Source organism: Rhagoletis zephyria, unplaced genomic scaffold (genome assembly GCF_001687245.7).
Source record: "Rhagoletis zephyria isolate East Lansing unplaced genomic scaffold, Rhagoletis_zephyria_1.1 Rzeph_scaffold_00025, whole genome shotgun sequence".
Classification (NCBI taxonomy): domain Eukaryota; kingdom Metazoa; phylum Arthropoda; class Insecta; order Diptera; family Tephritidae; genus Rhagoletis; species Rhagoletis zephyria.
Window position 1 is genome coordinate 829,407 of NW_016157109.1, and position 13,361 is coordinate 842,767.

General features: G+C 33.1%; 1 protein-coding gene across 6 annotated transcripts in view; it reads left to right on the forward strand.

Moving 5' to 3' along the window:
• The window catches only part of LOC108363171 (protein-glutamate O-methyltransferase-like), a 16,978-nt gene extending 5,384 nt beyond the window's left edge, over positions 1-11,594 (forward strand). The window contains exons 1-8 of one of the 6 annotated variants that reach the window (XM_017616467.1): positions 372-452; positions 1,134-1,243; positions 1,310-1,382; positions 9,296-9,392; positions 9,502-9,773; positions 9,841-10,304; positions 10,382-10,521; positions 10,660-11,594. In XM_017616467.1, the coding sequence (XP_017471956.1) occupies positions 1,152-1,243; positions 1,310-1,382; positions 9,296-9,392; positions 9,502-9,773; positions 9,841-10,304; positions 10,382-10,521; positions 10,660-10,835 (1,314 nt within the window). In that variant the 5' untranslated portion in view covers positions 372-452; positions 1,134-1,151 and the 3' untranslated portion in view covers positions 10,836-11,594. Of the gene's footprint in view, positions 1-371; positions 523-646; positions 811-853; positions 880-1,133; positions 1,244-1,309; positions 1,383-6,410; positions 6,648-9,295; positions 9,393-9,501; positions 9,774-9,840; positions 10,305-10,381; positions 10,522-10,659 lie in introns of those variants that run through there. The other 5 variants (XM_017616456.1, XM_017616475.1, XM_017616461.1 and 2 more) reach the window with 5 other exon arrangements.
• Positions 11,595-13,361: the final 1,767 nt, after the last annotated feature.

Sequence of the window (13,361 nt, forward strand, 5' to 3'; positions counted from 1 at the left end):
AAGAAGCATAGCTTCTATCGCTATCACCTGTAATTGATGCGCCTTGATTGTCAAAGTGCGTATAATTTGTTTTTGTTCTGACAACACCACCTTGTATAAATTCGCCTTGGCTTTGGCTAGGCGGAAATACGCTAGAAAAACATATATATATATATATATATATATATATATATATACATATATACATATAGTGTATATGTGTATGTATACGCGGATATGTAAATAAAGCAAAACAGACGATAATTTGACACAAGCGTGCTCATAAGAAGAAGCATAGCTTCTATCGCTATCACCTGTAATTGATGCGCCTTGATTGTCAAAGTGCGTATAATTTGTTTTTGTAATTTTTGTTTTTGTTCTGACAACACCACCTTGTATAAATTCGCCTTGGCTTTGGCTAGGCGGAAATACGCTAGAAAAACAGCTGTTGTTTATTGACGACACGGTTGCAGGTGGAAAATATAAACGATATTTCGACCTAAAACTTCCGATATTTTTTAACCGACATCAAAAAACGAGAAGGTTATCAATTCGTCGGAATATTTTTTTTTATTTATGTTACCGCATAACTTTTTACCATGATTCAATAATTAAAGGTTTGCTCAATTGACATAAGAGTTTTGACACACCCTTCACTCCCTTACGAAAGCTTTGCTAACACACACACGAACCCACACACAGTGCCTTGCTAAGAGGGCCGATTTTGTCACGAGGGAGCGAGAAAACTGTTTTCTGAGCAATCCTTTTATTATTGGATCATGACTTTGGACCACGTCAACCGATTTCGATAATTCATTTTCTATCGGAAAGGTGGGTCTCCGAGGTGGTCCCATACTAATTTGGTTTAGTCCCGATCATTGGATGATGAAGAAATTAACGGTACTCTTAAATTTTTATTTGAGAATTGAAGCCGGCTTTGTTTTGTCCTTATTCTGACCATATTTCAAACGGATTTGTAGTGAAATGAGCCAGCGGTTCTTTACCAAAGGCAAACAGTTCGCTCTATCGACATTTCCAACACATTACTGTTGTTCATCTCTAAGTTGCAGTAAATCGGAAGGGCACCTTGAAATAAGCATTAAATTTATATGCGTCATTTCGGAAATTTCAGTCGGTTTTTGATCATTCTTTAGGTTTCTTAAATCGTAAAAATGGCCAGTGAAACATCAGTCCCACCGGATCCGACCTACATTGTCAATATTACTACACCCAGGCATACTCTTTTGTCTGCTCTTTACAAACAGTTAAGTAAATTCTTGTATCGTTTATGTATTACATAAAAGTAATTTACAATTTCATATTAAAACAGGAGTTTCGCCTACAAAACCATGCGCTTTCGATTGCCAGAAATTCTTAATAATATAGTGGCCGAGCTTGGAGAGGTTGGTATATGCACAGTATACATACATCCATACATATGTAAGTAGACGCCTTTATTGGACGGTTTGAGGAGAATCAAAAAACTCGAATCAAAATAGAAAGAGCTTTCAGAACTGTTCATAAGATGATAACACCGGCACATCAAAAAAAGTGGTTTGTGCTTTTAACCAGCAACCGGATTCCAACATTTTTTGCTATTGCTAATTTTGATCGCCAAAAATCTCTAAAAGAATAGCAGACGTTTCATTTAGAGAATTTTAGTGAAGAAAATTTAGCGTAGCGATTGCCAGAATTCCACTGCTGACCCACCTAGCGACATGTATTTTTACTTCAGATTCGGTTTCAGCGGATTGAAATTGTCTGTAGGTAATCTGGTCAAATGCAAATATCAATTTTTTTGTGCATCGGTGCACTCGCGATTCGGCCGTTGCATTTTAAAATTGATCACATTTTAAACTAATGTAATTATGTAGTTAAGTACAAAAAAAAAAGAATTTGGGTAAAGTCCCAACTGCTTTCACGGCCTCTGATATACTATGTCTATTAGCTTTGGCCGAAAATCCTCTTTTTAGAATTTTGTTTGGTAATAGCAAAAATACGGCTCATTATGCTCTAAAAACAATCTGTGTGAAAGATGACAATTTTTGGTCAATTGGCTCGCCCAAGTCTATCAAAGTTCTAGTGCTAAAAAAAAATTGTTCTTAGCTTACTTGGTTTCTCTACAAAAAAAAATCCATATACCAAATAATGTTGTACTAATACTTTCGAACATAATTGCAATGTCAGTAAAAACATTATTAATTAATGTTTTTATAAATTTTCTTTTTTGAGCACATTGAACTTTGATGGATTTGGGTGAGCCTAAAGCAGTGCTAGCCGAAAAGAGAAAAGTCTTAAAATGAGAATGTTTAGCTAGTTATACAAAAATGAGAATGTGTTGGTGGTAATTCACGTAAAAAAATGTGTGTGTTGTATTACTTATTATAAAAATTTCGGTATGTTTTTGACATATATCGCCGCCTGGGTAAAAGATTGTCGTAAGCTCAATTTTAACCAATTTTAAGTTCTAGATGCAGTTATATATTTTGAAATAAGGTCTTTCGATTGGTGTGATCAGTTTTTAGATAACTCGGTAAAAGATTGCAGGTTGTGGGAAATCGCGATTGTAGTTTGGAATGCGATTTCTCAAAAACGCAAAGATAGATTTTCACCAAAGTCTCTGAAAATGTTAGTAGTTCACAAAATTCTTAAATTCTTTAATTTTTAATGTTTATTGTTAATTAGTTTTGAGTTTATGAAGGATTTTCTTTAGTAAAATTTTGTCGTAAGCGTCATTTGTCCACAATTCGGCAGCCACTTTGTATGAAATACGACAAAATGTGATCAAAATTTCTAGTAAATTAACGACACTTTTTACTCAATATCTCGGAAATTAAAGGAGATATCCAAAAATGGAGAACGCCATTTTTAAGATATTGATTGGTTGGATATGACTGCATCACTAACTAAATTTTTACTAAATTATTGAAAAATTGTAGTCAATATCTCGGAAACTAAAGGAGTTATCTAAAAACCGATCACACCAATCGAAAGACCTTATTTCAAAATATATAACTGCATCTAGAACTAAAAATGTCAAAATTGGGCTTACGACAATCTTTTACCCAGGCGGCGATGCGTTTATAAATAAACATGTACACAATACATTGACAAAAACCATGATTCAATAATACAAGGTTGTGTAATTTGTGACAGCTAAAATTTGACACTCCTTTATCTAGATTTGTATTTTGGAAGTAGGAGAAAGGGGAAGAATGTGATCGCATTTTGCGAAAACGGTAGTGGAATGGTACTACAAAAAGGACGCAAAGTATACAATTAGAAGTAAAATGTGTATTATTAATTCTATGCGAATTTGCAATATATTTGGTGTTTTAATTGAAATACTAATCAATACATAAAAATATGCAATTTTGATTTAAGTTATTCGTCATTTCCTGGAACAAATCTAGAATACCGACCGTTCAGCTATGCAAAAACGAAAAATGCAGATCAATAGAACCTTTTATGCTCATTTCAACCATGCCAAAATGCTTTGGCGCAAGTAAAAAATGAAGAGGTTCTAGAAGGTTAAAGTTCAGTTTTTAAATATTTTAAATATTAATATCTTATGAACTTAATAACCGATTAAAAAACTAATGACGTCACCATAAAGGTAATTAATTTGTTCTTCAGCTGATGTACATAATTTATAGCTTTTTGTATTTTTAAACCAAAACCACAAAAAAACGAACAAATGTAATTTTTTCATGAAATAACCTTTTTTGACAAAACTGCATAATTAATGGTAAAGAAATGTAAATTATTTAGAGAGTTCAAGTTATTATCTTTAATTCGATATTACATATTTTATTATGATCTACTTTTGGGTTTCAACAATTTACAAATAAACCTCTTATATCTTCTTTATTTTTTACCTGCGCCAAATAAATTTGGTATCGTTGAAATCAGCGTAAAAAGTTCTAACAATCGGCATTTTTTGTTATTTTATAGCTAAACTGTCCATATTCTACACCTTTTCAACCCAGTAATGAGAAAACGTAAATTATAATGAGAATACGTAAATTTATAATGAGAAAACGTAAATTGTATTGAGAAAACCTAACTTAGTATTGAGAAAATGTAAATTATATTGAGAATACGTAAATTAATAATGAGAAAACGTAAATAGTAATGAGAAAAAGTAAATTGATAATGGGAAATTGTAAATTTATAATGAGATAACGTAAATTTGTAATGAGAAAAGGTAAATTTATAATGAGAAAACGTAAATTTATAATGAGAAAACGTTAATTTATAATGACATCGGGTTTACTGCTTTGAGGTTTTGAACTTTAATTATTTGAATTTCATCTAATTGTGAAAGTAGGCGTCTCACTCGTAGTTTTTTCATTGCGCCCAATGAAACGTAACTACATACATATAGACATTTGTACGTAAAAATGCAGTTTCAAGACGATTGTGCGATTTGTCTTACAAATATGAAGTATAGCAGTGTTTCGCGTATATTAAACTGCAAACATTTATTCCATTCAAAGTGTATTGCACCAATTGTATCGCGGAATGAGACGTGCCCGATATGCAGAAATAATATTGTTGGTGAGTTTTGATATTCATAAGTATTCCGAAGTAGCTTCTTATTTCTGCATAATGACGTAATTATCTTGATTTTTCCAGGAACACAGATTTGTGAGAGGAAAATTTATAAAAAAAATACCGAGCAAGACAGGGAAAGGGTGGTGAATGCTGCTACACGAGGAGAAGATTGGGTCAAGCTTGCTCTTAACCTTGGCGTTAACTACAAAACTGCACACCGATGGATTTGCAGTGGAAGCTGCACAATGAAACAAAAAACGAATGAAAGGCCCAAAAAAATGTTGAATGATCATTTAATAAAAATTGTTGAATGGCTGGAAGAGGATTGCGGACTAACCCTACTTCAGCTAAAACAAAAACTGTTCAGGGTTTTTGGTGTCGAAGTTAGCACAACAACTGTTGTATGTGCTATATCTTGAAGGTATGTGCTATAATGTGAAAAAAGTTCACACACAGCCTACAACGATGAACAGCGAGGAAAATAGAGAGAAAAGAGCAGTATATGTCCGGAAGCTAAATGCCTTTATACAGCAAGGAAAGCAAATTGTTTGGATTGACGAAACTAATTTCAATTTGTTTTGCCGACTTTCGCGTGGAAGATCTAAAGTAGGGCGGCGGGCAATACAAGCATTGCCAGCAGCGCGTGGTCCAAATGTCCACGTTATAGGAGCCATTACAGCATCAAGTATTTTGCTAATGGACCGAAGGAGAGGTTCCTTCACAGCCAACAGCTGCAGTGATTGGATTCTGCAGCTCGTACAAAAGTGGCAACAGTTGGGAAACAATTTGCAAGATTTGGTAATTGTGTGCGATAACGCTCCTTGCCACTCAAGAATCGAGGCTGCGGTAGCCCAGCATTCTGATGGTATGTCGGCCGTCTTACGTTTGGGTCCGTATTCGCCTATGCTCAATCCTATTGAGATTATTTGGTCTAAGTTTAAAACCGAGGTGAAGACGACTCTTCGCATACCCATTGTAAATGGCGCAGGATTGTGTGAACAGCGGCTCCAATATTTAGAAAAAACAGTAGACGACGCAAAGCTGAAACTATCAGGAGGGGATTGCGCAAGAGCTGTGCAGCACACAACAACATTTCACGCAGATGCACTTGCGTTGCAAAACATTGGAGTGGGTGAATAATGGCTGAAGGACAAATAATGGAAGAAACCCAGTTCTCATTACTTATTTACGTATTCCCATTATAAATTTACGTTTTCTCATTATAAATTTACCTTTTCTCATTACAAATTTACGTTATCTCATTATAAATTTACAATTTCCCATTATCAATTTACTTTTTCTCATTACTATTTACGTTTTCTCATTATTAATTTACGTTTTCTCATTATAATTTACGTAATCTCAATACAAAGTTACGTATTCTCAATACAATTTACGTTTTCTCATTGTAAACTTACGTTTTCTCATTACTGGGTTGAAAAGGTGTAGACTTGTTCTAGAAAATTACACAAACGAAGGTGACGCCAACGAATATTTAGTATGAAGAATTTTTGGTTTTACTACTAATATAACTAAAAACTGTAGAGTGAGCAACATTCTGCACAAGTAAAGGAGCCGATTTTATGTGTGGGAGCGAGGAGACTGTTTTATTACAAAACCTTTCTATTATTGAATCATGGACAAAAACGGTACTAGCCTGTCTCGCTTTGATTTGGGAAAGCTTACACATTCAAAAGCTAGCTTCCCTGCAAACCAAAGATCCCTAAATCTTAACGAAATCTTTAAAGGGCCCATACATGATACCAGCATGCTGGCGCCATCAAGTGTTGGTGCCAGCCGATTGACAGTGTATAGCCTTGAGGTGTGATTGTACCAGCTGCTTGAGCGACATCAAAAACGATTTAAAATTTTTTTATTGTACCAGCATGCTGGTGTCGTGAATGGTGAAATTAGCTCTTTTATTTTCGAGTAAAAAGTATTTTGGCTTAAATTTCTTACACTATATGAGACAAAGCCGAGTTTGTGGAGTTGTGAATTAAAAAAACCGGTGTTTAACCAAATGGTAGAAATATTATGAAATTTCGCTTCTACTCATATCGATCTTTTCTGGACCGCATTTGTAAAGAAATAAATATTGTATCAGCATGCTGGTATGTTATATGTTTCGAACTTGATCACTCGATGGTGCCAGCAAGCTGGTGTCGTATATTTCCCCCTTTAGGAGTATCTCATTTCTGTAACGATTTTTTTTTACGAATCTTCAAAAAAAGTGATGTGGTTGACACGAACTCGTAAAGAAATTTCTGTACGAAAAATAAAGAAAATTCTGAAAAAATTCTGCAAGAAATTCTTCACATAGCAGCATTATTTTCATTTCTTTACTGCTTTTTTCCAAAATTGCGTAAAAGAATCGAAGTGTGCACAGTTTATTTCATTTTAAAAAATTCGGCAGAAAATCTGAGATATTAACGAATTCTTTATAATTTCTCTATAATTATAATAAAAAATGGTTTGCAGGGTTACTGCCAATATAGAAGAATTACATACAAATGCGTGCAACTAATTAGCAACGAAATTCAAAACGATATTGCTTGCAAATTATGTTTATTTATTTATTTTTAATAATTTTCCTTTAAAATATAATTCAATCTATATCAGAAACCACAATAACAAAAGTTGCAAAGCTTGCACAAATTGGAAAAAAATTAATCAAACTTAAAAAAATCGTCATCAAAATTTCAAAATTTTTAATTAGAATATATAGAAAATGTTGGGGTATGCAGTTTTGTAGCCCATTCAATTTTAGTATAATAAAGTGGAAGTTTCAAGTCGCTAAAAATTACCGTTGATTTTTTAGAATTTTTTTTGTCGAGGGTGTTGCGGATTTTTTTCCATGTAAAAAAATTTTGATCATGTGTTATATGGAAGAAAATGCGCAACACCCTCCACAAAAAAAATTCTAAAAAATCAACGGTAATGTTTAGCGACTTGAAACTTGCACTTTATTACACTAAAATTGAATGGGCTACAAAACTGCATACCCGAAAATTTTCTAAATAGTCTAATTCAAATTTTGATGACAATTTTTTGAAGTTTGATTAATTTTTTTGCAATTTGACAAGCTTTGCAACTTTTGTTATTGTGGTTTCTGATATAGATTGAATTATATTTTAAATTAAAATTATTAAAAATAAATAAATAAACATAATTTGCAAGCAATATCGATTTGAATTTCGTTGCTAATTAGTTGCACGTATCTGTATATGGTTTGTGAGCGTTTTTTCATTGGGGGATACTTTTAAGAGCTAAACAACAGAGAAACATAAAACATAGAAAGAAATTTAACGGCCTTAAGAAAAAACATTTTATGGAGTTAAACTTTTTTAGGATAATTTTATTTTGGATTTCTGAGCTCTGAATATAAAAATAAAATTTAGTTAAATTCAAGTAGAAATTAAATAAAAGTATATTTTGATTTTAAAACAAGTAAGAAAGTCTAAGTTCGGGCGGAGCCGAACACTAAATATCCGGCGCAAGTATTAAATATAAGTTTTTCGCCTTTCCGAAAACTCCCGTTACATGGTACGCAGGGGTGGTTTTACCACTATTTTAACGTTCAGTTAGATATAATGAGATAAACTAATATAGTCATATGTGGGCGGTATCACGCCCATTTTCCAAAATTCCAAATAATGTTACTTCTTTTCAAGGGATTGTTGTTAGTATCAACTTTGAGTAAATAAGCGTCCCTAAATTTCGTAATATATAAGTTTCAAGCATTTGTGAAATTTACGATATATGAAAAGTGGCCGTAATTTTTCCGATTTCAATACCTTTTAGCGTTTTGCTTTTATGTGGCAAGAACAATAACCATACAGATTGGTAGAACGGTTACCGAGATACATACATATGTATATGTGGTCATAAGTGGGCGGTGCCGCGCCCATTTTCCAAAATTATTGCACGCATCAATTTTGAATAAATTAGCTTTAGTAGTATTGGTTTTAGTAGTTAGTAGTTTAGTGGTTATCGAAGATTTCGTATTTCTCTAAATTACCAATGGGGCGTGGTTATTGTTCGATTTTAAAAATTTTCAGCCATTTGGTATGTTGTACCAAAACCAACAACTGTGCCAAGTTTGGAAGAAATTGCTCGAGCGGTTACCAAGATAAGTGGGTGTGGCTACGCCTATTTTCCAAATATTTATATATTCTTATTTTTAGTCCAAAAATTATTGCTAATATCAATTCTGAGTGAATAATCTCCAGTAGTTACTAAAATATCGCAGTTTTCTTATTTCTGAAAACTAGGGTTATATGGAAGGTAGGCGTGGTTATTGTCCGATTTTGCCCATTTTCAATACCATACGTCCTACGAAAGAAGTACACGCACCAAGTTTCGTTAAGATATCTCACTTTTTACCCAAGTTATCGTGTGCACAGACGGACAGGTTTCTCTTTTCATTCTGATCATTTATGTATACATTTGTCTATCTATCTCGATTCGTTTTGCCTGTTACAAACAACCGTTAGGTGAAAAAAGTTATAATAAAATTGTGCACAAGTGCGCTCGGGTATAATTAGGTAAAACTTGACAATTAAGAACAATTTCAAGTAACAATTAAACCAAAAGATAAATAACAAAACATATTGTATATTTTAATTGAGGACTAGTCTTGAAAACATTTGAAGGAACATGCAGCCATTAATTTCGTTTTCACATTTAATCTAGAATGATTTCTTAATTAAAAAATGTTATACAAATTAAATTACATCATTTTATTCATATTTATTCATAGGAGTCAAGGGAGGAAATGAAACATATTACTGGGCAAATATCTAAATTGAAATATCAACTACAAACTGACAAGGCGCTGGAACAATTCGATGGAAAAGGTATGTACATACATACATATGCATTTTTTTAAACCCCCTGCCCTCCCCCCCGCGATACACCCTTTTTTTATATTAATTCCACGTTTTATTATTTCATATTCAAAATAAGAGCACGACAAAGAAGACTGGAATCAGTTTATAGAAAATTTAGGCGATGAAAAAAACAGCTTTTTCAAAACGTGTTGGCTCTACGCTGAATGCTATATATATCGCCGGTTGTCATCTTTTTTCGAAAACTCTCTATCGTTAAGCGAATTTGACTATTTTGCAAAACAAAAGAGGAATGCCCTTGTTAAATCTATTGAATGCATCGAAGAAATATTGAATGTTGTTCAAGGAATTGACTGTACTACTAGCGATTCTTTTAAGTTAATGCTAAAGGTAATTTCACCTTTTATTTAATGCTGTTAATATATACATACATTTATATTCAATAACTTATTTCAAGCTTAATTTGTGGGGAAATCGCTGCGACTTGTCTATAACGTCCGGTAAAGAGGTTCAACTTGAAGGCAACCCCTTTGATTTAGTGCGCAGCTTTGACCATAAAATTATCATTGATGATTCGAGCTTTATTATTGAATGCCTAAAGTCTGAAAATTCAATTAAACCAGCTATTGTGGAATTCATTTGTGATAATGCCGGTTACGAGCTTTTTACGGATTTCGTACTTGCCGACTATTTAATCAAATCTGAAATGGCTGATAAAGTTCGTTTTAATTTAAAAGCCATTCCTTGGTTTATTTCTGACGCCACAATTAACGATTTCAATTGGACTCTACAATTTCTACAAAACCACAGTGTACCTATTTTAAAAGAATATGGAATGAGATGGCAAAGATTCCTGAATGAAAGTAAATTTGAAATAGCACCATTAGATTATTTTTGGACAAGTCCATATGAATACTATCGGTAATGATGAAATGTATTACAAGGTACATACATATGTACATATATTTACATACATAAATATTTTCTATATTTTATAGAATGCGCGATGTCAATCCAAATTTATACGCCAGACTTTCAGAAGCCAATCTTATAATATTCAAAGGAGATCTCAACTACCGCAAGCTAATAGGAGATTTCTCCTGGGACTTCACCGAGTCATTTACAACATGTCTTAGAGGTAAAAAATATACGACATAAATTTTCATCATTTTAAAATTATAATTAATATCTAATTTATAAAATTATTTATTTATTTCATTTATTAAATTATAATTAATATTTAATTAACAATTAATGTATAATTTTAAAATTATAGACTTTCGGCCAACGAACATTTGCAGCTTACGTACTGTCAAAGCAGATTTGATATGCGGTCTCGCCGAAGGTCAAGCTGATATGCTAAAAAATAAGAGCAAAGATTGGATGATAACAGGTGACTACGGAACTATTCAATTCGCGGAAAAATGTGGTTGTTTATGTAGCAAGAACTAATTAATTTGAAGAAAAATTACCTTTTATATCTATCTCAAAAAAGAAGTAATTAATTTGAAGAAAAATGTCCTTTTATATCTTTCATATATAGCATACCGTATGTATTCGTTACTGAGTAACAAGTTCAACTCCTAACTCGGAAGTACCGAATCGTCACTCCCGTAATAATCTCGTTATTCGCACTTTCCGTATATGCACCATTAACGTGAATCAATACAACCCAACATATATACATATTGTGCGGAAACGAAACTGTTATTGGTATCGATACAAAGTCTAGTTTCAGACAGAGAAACTTTTGCCGCGGCAACTCGTTACTTGTTTGAGAGGGAGTGGCGAAGAAGGGGAAAGAGCACCGAGTTGCTCCTTGCTGTTCTCGATCGTCTGAGTAATTCTAGTTGGCCGTTTACAGCTGACAACAGTTGTGTACAAAAGAACTGCTCTGTGCGAACGCGAAGGGCGACACCAAAAAAGAAATTGCCGAAAATTATCAACAAAAGTTTCTCTGTGTGAACCAAGTCTATAAGAACGAATATTTACTTACGCTGCAAGATTCGTTGCGACGATTCGTGTGATGTACAAGTGCTTTTATCAAAAGTAACGATACGAAAGATACGGGTGTTGGTTGGATTAGTAACGAATACATGTGGATATCAAAATTTTCGTTACTTTTACAGCTCTAATAAATAATAAAAACGAAGCTGGCAACTGAGTTGTTACGTTGGCAACGTCATTTTATGGTTGCCGGGGAAATTTTGATTGCGAAAATGTATTTATTTTTCAGGTAGGTAAGAAATATTAGTTTCAAAAACTAAAAATGTGTGACTTATATGAATCTTTCAGTAGTCATGTATGATCCCAGGTTTCGAAATTTATATCTGAACTTATTTTTGAAAATAATTAGGAAACAAAAAATAAACAAAATGTATGCCCTATTATGTATGGCGACTGGAGTCTAATTGCTGGTCTAGTAGCCATGGCTACCAGTATCGTAACTTGTATTACGTATAGCGATTAGTATCAGTATATAGAAAAGCTCAGAAAACACCCGAATTTACTTTTTAAACATGAACTTTTCCAAGTAATTGGCAACTTTGCTCCAATGTGTTGAACAAATTATGCGAACTAATAACAAAATCGTCGATAGCGGGAAACCGAAAATTCCGCTACTAGACTCAGTAGCCGACAGTCAGTAGCCAGTAGCCATACGTAATGCGAATTTTAGTATAAGGCTGCCCATCGACTATCAGTCACCATATACAATAGGGCCATTAGCTGTAGCTGCTGCTATTAAATGCATGTTGGAATGTTTATATTAGAGTCCGACCGATTAATCGGCATCGGCTTGTATCGGCACAAAATTGAGCATTGGCATCGGCCTTTTTTCGTCGATTATTTGGAATTTCTTTTCATATCGTCGCTTGGGTAAAAGATTGTCGTATGTTAATTTCAACAGGTTGTGGGAAATCGCGATTGGAATGCAATTTCTCAAAAACGCAAAGATAGATTTTTACCAAAGTCTCTGAAAATGTTACTAGTTCACAAAATTCTTAAATGTTTTAATTTTTAATGTTTATTGTTAATTAGTTTTGAGTTTATGAAGGATTTTCTTTAGTAAAATTTTGTCGTAAGCGTCATTTGTCCACAATTTGACAGCCGCTTTGTATGAAATAGGACAAAATGTGATCAAAATTTCTACTAAATTAACGACACTTTTTACTCAATATCTCGGAAATTAAAGGAGATATCCAAAAATGGAGAACGCCATTTTTAAGATATTGTTTGGTTTGCTATGACTGCATCACTAACTAAATTTTTATTAATTATCGAAAAAATTTTAGTCAATATCTCGAAACCTAAAGGAGTTATCTTAAAACTGATCACACCAATCGAAAGAAAAATATATAACTGCATCTAGAACTAAAAATCTTCAAAATTGAGCTTACGACAATCTTTTACCCAGGCGGCGATATGTTCAGGTGAAGCGACAGACAACAGCCAACATCAAAGAACATTTGCAGTCAGCTCGCAAAAATTAATTTTTTTGTTTGAAAGTATTTCACGTTTTTTCCATACAAAAGTAAGTTCGAGAATTTTCTTTTATATGGAGGACACTGGCAGCCAAAAAAATATGCTAAAAATTAACGAGATTCTAAATCAGTTTGAAACTTGCACTTCATTATACTAGAATTAAATGCCCTACAAACCTGCATACCAAATTCTGATTAAAAAGTTGGAAATTTTGATGAAAATGAGCCGAATTTTTCCAATTTTAGTACAAAGATTGAAATCTGAATTTATATGGTGTTTGTTGTATACCACCCAGACTTTTATAAAACAATAAACAAAAGACAAATGCCAAATGCCCAAAACCGGTCAAAATATCGCAATTCTTTTATTTTTTGGACCACTATACAGTGGTCGAAATAATTATAGCCGCGCCACATTTTGACAAGTTTTAACATATTATTTTTGTTGTTATTTAATTTTGGTTATTTTTTTATAAAAATATAGTTCATTCTTTAA